Consider the following 14,693-nt stretch of genomic DNA (forward strand, 5'->3'; position numbering starts at 1 on the left):
GGATCCCGCAAACGGGCTGGCTGCATGGGCGTTTTCGTGGTTTTCCCCATGTGTAACGTGTATACGAGCGAGTTTCCCTTAGAGAGTCCTCCACGAAGGCATTCCTCCCCTTAGGCAGATAGCCCTCGAGGCTTACCATAATCACACACACACACTTATAAAAGGAGGAAAACCTCTCAGTTCGTAGAAGTTACTTAGTTTGTTGTTTAGAAAACTGCTCTTGTTGACTGTAGCAAATTCGCGGATTAGCTTTCTTTAGCTGTTTTGAATTAAGTTCTATTGAACGTTTGAGTAGTTAGAAGATAACTACTGTGATATATTGTGATACTGCATGATTATTTGAGGACATTTAATAATATTTGTTGTGATAATAATAAATGTTCTTAATTTTTTTATCGGTCTTGTGCATTCATTTCGTAAGAAACCCGTGCGCACCCAACAATATTATTCATTGTATTGGATAATTGTGTTGAGAAAAATATTTCCTTCCTGCATCATAAGTAACAATAAAAATTCATAATAGAAAGTGTACATTTTCTATACCAATGTTTATAAAGTCAAGATAAAAATATCTGATTGGAATATTCTGTTTGATTTTATCTATCCCACGTTCAGCTCAAAACCTCTTTAGTCGACAGGTGTGCGATACAGAAAAAGGTTAGATAAAATTTTAGTATCAACGCGGAAATAGGTACGAAGTTTAATTCTTCAGTTACACGAAGTAGGATTACTTTTGAGTTCTTTCATAAAACGAATACAGTAAGTAATTATTTCGATTTTTTTTGCACATGCCAATAAACATGAAATATAGGGAAATTTGAAACAATATAAATTATATAAATTCCAACAATAATATGTAGCTTTTTTATTTAATTATAAAAATATTCTAACTTTAAACGCTTTAATCTCTAAACAGTTCTAACTATAAGTGAATTTTTCAGCTTAAGTTCACATTACAACTGAGTGTTTTAGAATAATACATAATTATGTAAGCTTTATAATTATCTGTAGCTAATCTTTGGAATATGGTAACAGGTAGTTTGGCGACGTTTTGGTAAGGCGATAAAGGTTACTAGCTAGGACTTTAGCAATAATCTGAGAAGTACACAGTTCGAATCACAGATTATTTTGTCTCAGAGAAATGAGAGATCATGAGACATGTCATTGACATTTTCCGGAAAATTCCGATCGCGATTTTAGCTAATAAGCACTTAGAAAAATTTCGCTGCTAAAGTGCTGAATTGCCCACTTGTTTGTTTGGCGCTTTTTACAAGAGTAAGAAGAATTGGATTTTTGTCAATTTTCTTTGAATTTCTAGGTGAAAATAGGTCGATGTGTACATAGATAAAGTCACGAGTGTGCGCAATGCCATTTTTTGTGCAATTCTGAGACTTTTTTTTTAAGTGAAAATAGGTCGACGTGCACATGGATATCGTGTATGTGCAATTCTTAAAAACGCGGCAAGCAATGGGCGATTCTGCACTTTCTGCCAATTTCGCACCTAATTTTCGTCATGATTAAGCATTTTTGTTCCATAAAAGTTCTAGTAAAAGCGTAATTCGGCTAGCAGATTGTTGAAAAAAATGTTAAGTATAAAAAAAAAAAAAAAAAAAAAAAAAAAAAAAAAAAAAGTGCTTCGTGAAAACAAAATGGCGTCCAGAAAAAAACTTGCAGGTTGCTGTAGCAGGGTTGGTCGCCAAATTTTCGCCGAAAATCGCCAAGTTATCATAATTCGAAGATTGACCTTATCTGTTTGTAATTAACTATGTATGTAAATTGCTATACTACCTAACGAAAGCTTGCGCTTTAAGATTTATTAGCATGGAATTATTTCTTCTGTAACTATTCCGATTTTACACTAACAGAAAGATTATATAAGTAAATTTTTTAAATGATGTATAAAATTACAGAATTTGAATAAATTTTTTAAATGGGGATTCATAGATATGCCAACTCAAGTTCTTTTTTCAAAGGCTAAATAATAAAATAAATTTATCGTTACTCAGTGAAATTATTAACATTTTTCGTGATTTATTTTCTTTATTGTAATCAGTAATATTATTAGACCGTCTATTGAAACATTTTTATAAAGGGAATTGTTTTGCTGAAGGAAAATGTGTTGTCCTTGCTGTGACTTAAGGTTATATGAAATTCCAGGTTTATAAATGACTTACAATTTCAGGAAGTACCACATGCCCTGCTCCACACAAAAAATGTTCTGTATTTACCGTTTTACGAAATTTAATTTGCGTTGCGAAATTTAACTCGCGATTGACGAAATTTAACTTGCGTTTCTCATGTCTCAAAAGCATGACTCACGATATATATTAGATTTGTATATAGCATTCTAATCTTAAAACTCAATTAGAAGGTATTGAAACTTCATCGGTTTTGCCTCTAGTAATCGTATTTAATAAATTACATACCTTTGCTATGCAACTTTGACATACATGTTTACATTCGGATAAGATTTAAAAATGATTTATAGCATTCACAAATCAGTATTTACTTTTGCATATCAGTTGCGGATTCTAAATTTTAGGTAAAAAAACTAGTGTTGGATATTCAAGCTTTACACGGTTTGGTTTATTAGATTACGGCAAAGCACTCGAGGCTATTTGCCTTAAGGGAGGGATGCCTTCGTGGAGGACTTTTTAAGGGAAACTGGCTCGTATACACGTTACACATGGGGAAAACCACGAATACGCCCATGCAGCCAGCCCGTTCGCGGGATTCGAACCTCGGATCGAACTACCAGTGTTCAGCGATTTTACCGCTCGGCCGCTGGTGGGCCCAAGCTTTGTAGGATAAATTATACTTTAAATTCTATTAGCACTGCAAAAGGTTGAAATGGAAAATGCTGCTTAATTAAAGATATAACAGTTTCAGTAATTTTAATTACGATACTATGTGAGATGAATTTTAATTGTAGTAAAATAATTTTTAAAATTTAATATAAAACGGATAAGAAATGCCCGTAAAACCTTAATTTTACTGCGATCTTTTTCAAAAATCTGAAAACCATCTCTTACGTAATATCTGCTGAATTCTTGGCTTTGGAATTTAATAGTTAGTAAGAAATAAAGGAATTTTAAAGTCATATTAATACTTTTCATTTAAAGGTGGCATCACTTTCTTTTAAAAATTAGAATCACGTATAATGCTTTACGCGTTACGTTAAACTGAAAGTAAATTTCTTACAGCAAATAAAATAACATTTTAACGTAAATGTTCTTTAGTATATATTTAGAAATACAAGAATGCGATTTTATATCTTATTGAAATTAATAATTATGAATTCATTATATGTTAAAGAATGATGCAATTATTCTTATACATTCTAAACTAAAAACTATTCGTTCTAATAAATGAAGTGAGTACATTTTTTTAGTTTTGTGTTGATGAATTTTGTTACCATTTATACTTTGGCTTTCATATTTACTTCCTTGTACCAAGAACTGTAATTGCGAAAAATTTCGGCTATCATATTTTAATCGCTGTGGAATCTACCTGAACGAGCTTCTTTTAGTTTCATTTATACACATGGATAGAATAAAGGACTCTTTTTCTCCAAACGGATTGTAAAATGGATTCCGAAGAGATTTTTTCATGACGTCTATACGTACAAATGGTTATATCTCACATAAATAGCCGCAGAACGTTGAAATCTTGTATATGGGACTGCTATAACATGCAGTTGGGAACTTCTCTCATATATATAAAAATAGATAGAATGCTATGTGGGAATATATATATATATATAAATAGATAGACTGATAGATATGTGCGAATATATACACATGCGCACTGGGATGAGAAGTTAACTTAGAATTTTATGCATCTAAAATTTGGTCTTCCTGGCCATCTGCGGAATTGTTTGCTTTTGTGTACAAACCTTAATTTTAATTGTTAAAATTATTTTTTAACTGTATTTAGTGTTTTAGGTATTTCTATATTTTCCAATTTTTTTAAATGAAGATGTTTTGAGTTTTTATGTACTTTTGCCTTGCCGCGATATTACAACTGAATTGATTGAATGAGAAATATATATCTAACGAAATTTGAGGAATTAAGTTTCAATGAAATGCAGCAAAATATGTGTACAATTTGATACGATGTACAAGGAAGTCCCGTGGTGTTCACATCAGATATTTTCATAAGGTTAAAACAATCACGTATAAAGTCATTTATACGTCTTATCAAATGCATAGTCATTATTCAAAAAAAATGAACCATAAATATTCAGTGCTAATTCTATGATAATTTTAAGTTAGTGACAGAGGAAAAAGTATGTCCAACAAGTTTTAATGTAAATTTAATGATTAACAATCCTGTAAATGCTTATCATAAACATATCTCCTACTTCTATTTCTTTTAATTGTCACGATGTGAGCATGCTGTTCTATATCTTAAAATACAATTAATTAAAATTTTGAGAACCGCTCTGAAAAATAACTTATTCTAATAAATTAATAAACAAAATAAAAAAGGGTGGAAAGGAAATGTCGGTAATGTTTAAAAAATTAATTGTTTTCCATTTTTGTATCTAGTCCGGATTGTTAAAACAATACACATATTTCCAAATAAACTAAGAAATGAATTGGATTTTTCATTTAAATGTCCGTCAACAAGATTTTTACTATCATGTTTATTAGACAAAAGAATAAAATAGGCAGTTTCACCACAGTTTAAGAGTACTGATGAATTTAATTGTAGAAAATTTATAATTTCTATTCTTAATTTGCATAAAATAAAAAATTTATTTAAATTCTCCATCTCTTTTTTAACACTCGTCTAAGCACTAAATCTGGTGCAATCATGTTCTTATCAGGTGCATGCTACCTGTGCATTACAGAACTGTATGATAAGATGATATTAGTCAATCGAACGTAGCCAATAAAAATTAAATATGTATCGAAACTCAAACTATTTTTTCCAATCAGAAGAACTCTTTATCGCAACAGAAAGAATTAAAAAGCTATAAATATCGTGAAAGAACTTTTGATTTCATACCGCACTCCTAACTTTTTATGTTTGAGATTTTACTCTAAATAAAGACAATTTTTGAAGAGTTTCTACTCTAAATAAAATACTTTTGAGCTCAAAGATTTGTGAAATCTTAGTAAATTTGAAGATTGTGTTTTCCTCTGCACTCCAGTGAAAGACTGGTAAGCATGATATCAACTCCTTACTTAAATAATCAAATGCCTTAATCATGATAATTTAAATTATTTAAAAGTTGTGATTTTTACAAAGCTTCCGTTCTAAGCAATAATGAATAAATCACTTGATTAGTAAGACTTAAAATAATATTTTAAGTTTGAATAGTAAAATGCATCACTACGCAAAAGGATTTCGGAAAAAATGAAGCTTTCTTAGAATAAATATTTTTTTGTAATTTGTTTTATAATTTATAATTACTTAATTTTATGCGTTAATGTATGCCATATTACTCTTTATTTGAGCATATATTTTAAAATTAGAACTTAGATCTGAGGTAAATCTATATATTAAGAGCATATTAGTATATGTGACTTTGTATAATGTATACATCTGTAATTAACTAAATATGAATTTGTTGCATTGAACGAAAATTCGATACGTAATAAATTCCTTTTTTTTCAGAGAAATATGGGTAAAAAAAATCCAAATTCAAGGGTAAGTCATTTCAGTGGAAAGTCTCTTATTTTGTTTTATGTCTGTTATGCAATAACACTAAGCAGCAATCTACAGCTGTGAATAATAATAATTATTGCATGGGATTTAAGTTTCCCCCCTATCTAATACGGTTGTTCTTACAGTTTCCTACACAATTATTTATTTACATTAACATTCAGAAGCTTTATTTTGTCTATTTTGGTTAATAGTCTTTTACAAATTATTATTCTGACAAAAATATGTTTAATTTATTAATATGGTGAAGCTATAAATTCTGTAATTCCAATTAATAAAGTGAAGGAAGAATTTTAATGATGATACCATGTTAGATGAATGGTGTTTGTAGTAATATATATATTTTTTTAATTTAATAAAAACATGTATTGTAAGATGTTTGTAAAATGTTAATTTTACTGCGATATTTTTCAAAACTCTAAAATCTTTCTCTCATGTAATATACTGCTAAAGTTTTGGCTTTAGAACTTAGTAATTAGTAATAAATAAAGGAATTGTTCAGTTATATGTTAATACTCATCAGCTAAAGATACTTCCTCCTTTTTAAGAATTAGAATCACATGTTAAATTACTTTACATCTTACATTAAAATGAAGCAAAATTCTTTCAAATTACCATATTTGCCGGTGTATAAGACGCACCCACGTGTTTACACACATTTTGAAGGATAAAACTTTATAATGAATTTAAATTATTTAAAAGTTGTGATTTTTACAAAGCTTCCGTTCTAAGCAATAATGAATAAATCACTTGATTAGTAAGACTTAAAATAATATTTTAAGTTTGAATAGTAAAATGCATCACTACGCAAAAGGATTTCGGAAAAAATAAATAAATAATTAATAATTAATAAAAATTATTAAATATTTAAATCTTTCTTAGAATAAATATTTAAAAAATATTTATTCTAAGAAAGCTTCATTTTTTCCGAAATTATTAAATATTTAAATCTTTCTTAGATTTAAATCTTTCTTAAATTAAATTTTTTTAAATATTTATTCATAAATATTTATATTTAAAAATAAAGTAATACAAATACAACGTAATACTTTCTTCAAATACCCAATCTGTCTGGGAACGAACACCTTTCAAATTTTTCAATCTTCTTCGTCAAAACGCAGACACACATCTTCAGAGCTAAATGAAGAGTCATTTGAAACCTCTTCTAAATCGGCATCTGAATCCTCGTACAACAAATTGTCCTCTGTACGATCCAGTGCAATACTAATGCCAAACTTCTTAAATTATTTAACCACTGTCTCTGTTTCCACAGCGTCCCATGAAGCTTTAACCCATTCAGAACGAGGTATCAGCGTATAAGACGCAAACCATTTTTCAGAAATACGGTAATTAAATATGATTTGTTGCATTGAATGAAAATTTTATACATAATAAAGCCCTTTTTTTTTTCAGAAAAATGTAGCTGGAAAAATTCTAAATTCCAAGGTTAAGTCACTTTAGTGAAAATCTCTTAGATTTTTTTATATATGTTATGCAATAACACTTAATTTGACACAGTATTTTCAATATCTCGTTTAATCGTAAAGTAACCATACTGCTTCTGAGCCAGTTTGCGGTTACGTTCCATTCTGCCGGTTAAAAGTACATAAATATTTCATCGTATAATATTGTTACGAAATGCACAAGCGCGGTAAGATGGCTTCCCTGCAAAGCAGTTTTAGGGTTGCCATAAAATGGCAAGGGAAAGCAGGGTTGCCACATTTGGCGACAAAATTGGCGATATACCATGGACGAATGGAGAACCTTCTGGAACGAATTCTTACCGGTTTAGCCCATAATGTTCTCGAACACGAGCCGAAAGCTATATAAACCCTGCTGGTCCGCAGTTAGTGTGTGTGCCTCATCTAGCGAGCTGATAGTCAATCACTGAGCGTGTGTCTCGAAGTCTAGCGCCGAGTTGGTCGTCGAGTGCATCGAGAGAGTCTTTTAGTGTATCGCGAATTAGTGCATCGTCGAGTTTTGTCTTAGACTGTGCTGGGTCGAGAGCTATACTCTTGTGTATCGTCGAGTGCATCGCGAGTTGTAGCGTGGAGAGTCTCGAGAGTACGTGGAGCTACGAGAACGACGAAGCAGAGTCGAAAGCTGTACTCTGGTGCTTTGCAGTGAAGCTGTCTCCACAGTGATAGCCTGATAACCTGAAGGCCGTGTCGCTGATCGTGTCAGCGTGTTTATAGTAGTTCATCGACTACTGTAAAACGTGTTTTGGAGCTGTCCTGACAATACTGGCTAATAAAGGGTTACAGCCGAAAACATCGCGGCAAAAACATCGCAGACGAAAATGTCGCGGAGAAAACAACGCAAGGCGAAAACGTCGTGCTACAAAACATCGTGGGAGAAAACATCGCAAAGAGAAAACATCGCAGTTCTAAAACATCGTGGTACAAAACATCGTCGTCGAAAATAAAGCGGTTCAAAAACATCGCAGTTTAAAAACATCGTCGTGGAAAATATCGTGGTAAAAAATAAAGTATCTACAAATCATCGCATGACGATAACATCGCAGACATGCTTTTTTCAGGCATGCTTTAATAAGTGTAAATGGATATTCCCATAATGATTTGTGAGCGCAAGATGGAAAGAAGGATAATTTTTACTTTCATATTTTTTATTAATTAATAAATTTTTGCTGAGAAAATAAAAAGGAAACTTAAACATAAAAAATTAATGCAACTTATAGCACTTAATAGAATTTTAAACAGACATAGTTAACTAACAAAGGCCATTAATAAATCATTTTTATAAAGTTTTTAGTGGTAATATTTCATGAAAAGTATAATCTATAAGTTACATTTAATTTTCTATGCTTAAGTTTCCTTCTTACGTTTTCAGCAAAAATTTATTAGTTAATAAAATATGTGAAAGTAAAATTTATCCTTCTTTACACCTTGCGCTCACAAATCATTATGGGAATATCCATTTACAATTATTAAAACCTGAAAAAAGCATGTCTGCGATGTTATCGTCATGCGATGATTTGTAGATACTTTATTTTTTACCACGATATTTTCGACGACGATGTTTTTAAACTGCGATGTTTTTGAACCGCTTTATTTTCTACGACGATGTTTTGTACCACGATGTTTTAGAATTGCGATGTTTTCTCCTACGATGTTTTGTAGCACGACGTTTTGCCCTTGCGTTGTTTTCTCCGCGACGTTTTCGTCCCCGATGTTTTTGCCGCGATGTTATCGGCGGATACCCTAATAAAGTGTATTTCGATACTTCATCAAGTATCGTCGTTATTCACTCCAAACCTACGAACCCCGTACGAACGCGAAGGAAGAAAATAACAAAACAACTGGTGTCAGAAAAAGAAAAACGTAAAAATATAAAAGATTTCAAGCATATTTTTTCACTACAACTACTTTCATTTGCACAAAATTAGCAAAAGAATAAAACATTTTTACTAAAAATGGATTTAATTCCTAACAGTGCTCAAGAACACGAATATGAATGAATTCAAAGACTATAAAATCAATTTTAGTGCTTAATATGAATTTTGCATAATGTCAGAAAATTTTTTATTAACATTTATCTGCGTTACGTGGAGATGTTTGTGAGATATCCCATTTCTAAATTGTATTTAAAGCTTACTACAATCTTGAAATACTAATTATGATAACTGTTGTGTTCATTAGATTCACAGTTCCAGAATATTAGGCCACTATATAATGTGTCTGCTTAATTCAATACATCCGCATATGCTGTACTGGGTGGATAAGAAGAACAAGATATTTGAAATTAAGCTTGTTCATAGGTCAAGTTCAAAATGGGAAGATAAAGACATCAGTCTTTTGAAGGTAAATTATTCAGTAATAAAATTTTTCTCATTGTTTTTATTGGAATACAGTGACAGGGCAGTGTATTACTGACAGGGTTGACATGATTTCTGACAACCGCAACATAACTCCGTTTATACTGTTTTCGGCTGCTGTTTAGGGGGAAAACACACATGCACACACACAGATGATTATTTTGTTTTTATGATAAAATTAGGTTTAAATTGTATCCGATTATTTATTCATTCATTTCGAAGATTAATATCTTGAACTGCACATTACGATGATTTTTAATCTATTACTAATTAAATATTTATGCATTTTTTTAGAATTAGGCATCTTGCAAAGATAAAAATTCAACAACAATCTGCTCTCTTATATTTTATTAATATTGGCTTGATAGCAAGTTAAGCAACTTAAATAGGTTTTATTTTTACATTTTTAGTTTTTAATTTTATTATGCTTATAATTTAATTTTATAATAATAAAAAATCTGAAAGGTTTCAGATTTTACTGGTCGCCTAAAAGGGTTTGCTAAGGTTTATTTTATGCTCTCGCTGAACTCGCAGACTACAGAGGCTGTTCGCACATTTTTTAGACGATTTTGGTAAGCGGTAATAAAAATTCGTTTGCTGAAAAAGAAGTAATTGCAATTGTACTATATTTTTAAAAGTTAATATTATCGTCTGTGGCTTGAAAGTTTTTTTTATTAAAAATGGCGAATTTAACAAAGCAGTGGTTCGAAGGCTACATTTGCGCTCTTTCTGAAGAGAAGTATGTTTTTGGATACTCCGTTATCCAAAAAACGATGTGAGAGTCATGGTTTTGTGATATCTAAAGCGTCGATAGGTAATATCATCAACAAGAAAGGAAAAAAACGTCAAATTGGAGCCTCAAGTGGGACAAAAATTCCAAACATGTATCCAAGGGAAAAACGGACATCTTCGACTATTACAAAGGTACGTTGTTTAATGTTAAAAGAAAATCCCCCTAGTCAAAGGACAGTTGCAAAATCATTAAAATGCTCGGTGTCCATTGTAAACAAAATGATAAACGTTGATTTAAATCTTAAGAAAGCGAAAAAATGCAATGTGCATCGTCTTCTTCCAAAACATATCGCTCAACGCAGGATACGCTGCAGAATTCTATATGAGAAGCACGTATCCAAAGAAAAACGGAAAACAATTGTCACAATAGATGAAGCATGGGTGTATTTAAATGATTGTAACAAAAAAAGAGCCATGTATTATCATGAAAGGGGAGAAAAAATTTAAGTACATGGTTCAAAGAATCGAAAGAAAGTTTTTGTAAGGGATTCATGATTGTTGCTGGTTTTTCTTATAATGGCAAGTTAAAAATAAAGAGAGTGCAAAAAAATGTCAAGATTAACTCCAAATACTATCAGGAATATATTTTATCGCCAATGTTTCTGAATGAAATACCATCTCTTTACCCACAGTGCCAACAATCTGTGAGAGTTTATCAGGAAAAAGCTAGCAGTCACACATCAAAATCCACTGTAAATTTCCTAACAGAAATGGAACAAAAAACTACTATCAAGGTATCCCTACTAAATCTCCCGATGTGTCACCTATGGCTTTTTGTGCTTTCGGACTTTTAAAAGCTGCATTATCCAAATGTTGTCCCAAAACCCTAACAGGACTCTGGAAAGCTGTTCGGGAGGAATGGGATAGAATATCTCCTCTGCCACTTCAAAATGCATTATTATCCTGAAAATTGCGGTGTCGAAAGATAGTTCAGAATAAGGGATGTCAAATAGAACATTTAAAACACAAGAATTTTATGTTAGTTTTGTGAATACAATATATATCGTCTAAAAAATGTGTGAACAGCCTCTGTATTAATCTGCTGTTGGATACACTTCATCTGATACACTTTTGTTTTCTCGTTTTAGCTTTATTACTAAGCACCATTTTCTTCGCACTTATGCACTATACTATTCAACAGCAAAATTACAAACAAGCAGCATGCTTTTAGAATTCTCAATGCAGTGTTCAGTGTTAGCATACATTTTTCTATATTTTTAGCCTTTTCTCAGTTCATCATATCACTGTTCAGTTTTATTAGAAAGATAATTCGCGAATTTTTTTTGTGTCCTTTCATTTATGCTCTCTGTGTTAAATTTATTAATTAAATGTAATGTTCTTCGCACTTACGTCACTTAAAATTTAACCCAACAGAAAAATCATAAAATACTTAAAAACAGCAAATTTTTAAAATTTCCGATAGACACTCTCGATAGATAATACAAAAAAGTACTTTATACCGTACAGTATTGCCACTGTTCGCTTTCAAATCGCTGAATTTGTTAATCATAAATTCATTAAAGGTTTAGAAAATATTGAACAGATAATAAAACAAATCCAAATTCCGGTTTTCAGGTTCCGATATTCGGTTGGAAGACAACGTTATTCAGAATTGGATGGGTCTGGGTACCGCCGTTTTTTTACAGTGCGAGAGATATACGTAAACTGCGAAGAAAAAATATAGGAAAGTTCTATATCTACCGTTCTACTGGGCCGCTTGACGAAATTCAAATTGAGTTTTTCATGTCTCGAAAGCGTGACTTAGGATATATATTAGATTTATATATAGTATTGTTCTAACACAGGTATTTTGGCACAAAATCGTGTTTTTCCTGAAATAACATACCAATATTTTTCCATGTTTCGATTTTATGACTCAAATTATGCCTAGATGTAAAATTTCATAACTTTTGGTGAGAAATTTATGGAGAAATTTAAAAATTTAACTTGGTGAATTTTTTCAGTTTGCGCCAAGAGCTTCTTAATTTATGGCAACCTATTTTCATTTCCCTTTTTTCACTGCACAGGAGCGGAAAAAGTCATCATTCATACTTTCAAATAATTTTAAAGAAATGCGTAAGCTACATTTTGCGTTATTATTGCTAATAACAAATATGCTAAATTTCAAAACGCGTCAATGTGCAAATTCAAGTATATCTTAGGAAATTTTGAATAAAAAACTCTGTTTTTTTTTGCCGGTATGCTTAGAAATACATCTAAGATGACGGTAAAACTTTTATAGGTTATAAACCAAAATGTTTTCCGAAAAAGTTTTAAAAGCTATTTAAAAATACAAATTTTAAAAGTAAATCGTAAAAAATGGGCGAATTTTATTTGGAATGAACCTAAATTTTGAAATGTGTAAGGAAGAATAAAATAAGTTTAATAAAAAAAGAGATATATTAATAATTATATATCAAATTCAATTAACATGGGGGAACTAAAATTTTGAGAGCTAATTCTAATTTGTTAAAAACTACTCGCGCGAAGTTTACAAAACTTGGCAGTTTGGCATAATTTGAGCCGTAGAATCAAAAGATAGAAAAATATTGGCCTGTCATTTCAGAAAAAGTCTGATTTTTCTGTCAAAATACTTATATTAGACCAATGCTAAATATATCCTGATTCGGGCTTTCCAGATATGACGCAATTTGAATTTCGTCAATTGGCCCTGTAAAACGGGAGATATAGAAATATGCCTTTTTTTTGCGGTAGTGTACATGCATGCAGCTTCTTCATTATTTAAATTCTTTACATATATTGCAGGGCGATAATATTTTGTGGCAACAATCAAAGAAGCGATTCAAGTATTTAGAGTGATACAACGCAACTTCCCGTTTCGAGATTAACAGCCATTTGGGCTAACGCCTCTGTTGGCTGAAAAGTTGCATGTTATAAAAACAATTGCTACACACACACAAGCACACAGACTTACCTACATGCACATACACACACATAAAATCTTTTTCTCCGAATGAATAAAATCCTTACTCGGATTTATTTCGCACCCTTTGGTCGTAGATACATAATCCCAATCACAAAAGTGTTTTAAACGAAGAAAAATTTATTGTAATTATTGTTTTGGTGTTTTTTAACATACAGAATCATTTCGTAAAAATTACGGAATCTAACTTTTCATATCGTCTTCTGACTCTTATATAGATCAAAATGTATACCCCTTAAAAATGTAATATTCTAGCTAAACTAGATTTCCTCGTAAGCTAGAATATTGAAGAAATGTGTAGCGACTATTCGCTAAATTCTGCTAGCGTAAGTTATCAGGTTCAATGTTCCGCCTTACTTGCTTTGGGAACATTCAAAGACCTGACTCGGAACAGGGAGCTTACTAAAGCTATGTTCAATAAATGTGGGAAGTAGACAAGATACACAGGAAGGGTATACGAAACCCTTTATTTTTCTCTCTTTACAATGATTTCCGGACTTCGGAATACAGAGACCAACCACTTGTGGTCTGAACGTAAGAATATAAAAATATTAACTAAACTCTAACTAACTTTGGAATAATAAACGTGGAAGATTGGCCGTATATTAACAGGAAGCCGTATGTAGTACAGAGAACTGTTAACACTACAATACGTTTAAAATTATCAAGAGGATTAAACCTCTGGCCTGGAAGGCAACCAGCAACCGAGTAAAACTACTAACTCCTTCCTCTTCCTTGCTTGGCAAAAAGCCACAACTTAAGTACTTGGCGTTCGCCAACAAATTTGCATAAATAAGTTAAAGCTTTTAATTCTGGCCGGAAGTAGAAAATAAGAAGTGATAGTAAAGATATAAAATAAAATAAACGTTAGTAAAACTTAAGATCCTTACAAAGTGACAAGGCCAAAGAAAGGCTAATTTACCCATTATTCCAACTTGAAATGAATTAACAGTTGGGCCTTCTAGGCGCACAAAGCCTTAGTAGGCTTTCTGGCCTCAGGCCCACCAGCGGCTAAGCGGTAAAGTTGCTGAACACTGGTAGTTCGGTCCGAGGTTCGAATCCCGCGAACGGGCTGGTTGCATGGGCGTTTTCGTGGTTTTCTCCATGTGTAACGTGTATACGAGTCAGTTTCCCTTAGAAAGTCCTCCACGAATGCATCCCTCCCCGTAGGCAGATAGCCCTCGAGGCTTTGCCATAATCACACACACACTATCTGGCCTCAGAGGCCCTAGCAATATATTTGTATATGTTACGGAGAAACACCGAAATCTGGAGAATGTCAACATTCACATAGTCTCTTGGTGTATGTCCGAAATATTTTCCAAATACTCTTATTTCTGACTTACACCGGTCAATGTCGACATTCACCATGTACTAATGGTGAATGTTGAACATATAACAATATTATATTTTCTTCTCCGTAATTCAGTCGCGAATAAACGCACTTGA

General features: G+C 31.9%; 1 protein-coding gene across 3 annotated transcripts in view; it reads left to right on the forward strand.

Moving 5' to 3' along the window:
* The first annotated feature begins 656 nt into the window (after positions 1-656).
* Positions 657-14,693, forward strand: part of LOC118196525 (uncharacterized) — a 61,697-nt gene continuing 47,660 nt past the window's right edge. The window contains exons 1-3 of one of the 3 annotated variants that reach the window (XM_035367988.2): positions 657-759; positions 5,626-5,658; positions 9,333-9,494. In XM_035367988.2, the coding sequence (XP_035223879.2) occupies positions 5,632-5,658; positions 9,333-9,494 (189 nt within the window). In that variant the 5' untranslated portion in view covers positions 657-759; positions 5,626-5,631. Of the gene's footprint in view, positions 760-5,023; positions 5,169-5,625; positions 5,659-9,332; positions 9,495-14,693 lie in introns of those variants that run through there. The other 2 variants (XM_035367989.2, XM_035367987.2) reach the window with 2 other exon arrangements.

Source organism: Stegodyphus dumicola, chromosome 2, assembly GCF_044657685.1.
Source record: "Stegodyphus dumicola isolate Sdum_Otavi_A_Nest chromosome 2, ASM4465768v1".
Classification (NCBI taxonomy): Eukaryota; Metazoa; Arthropoda; class Arachnida; order Araneae; family Eresidae; genus Stegodyphus; species Stegodyphus dumicola.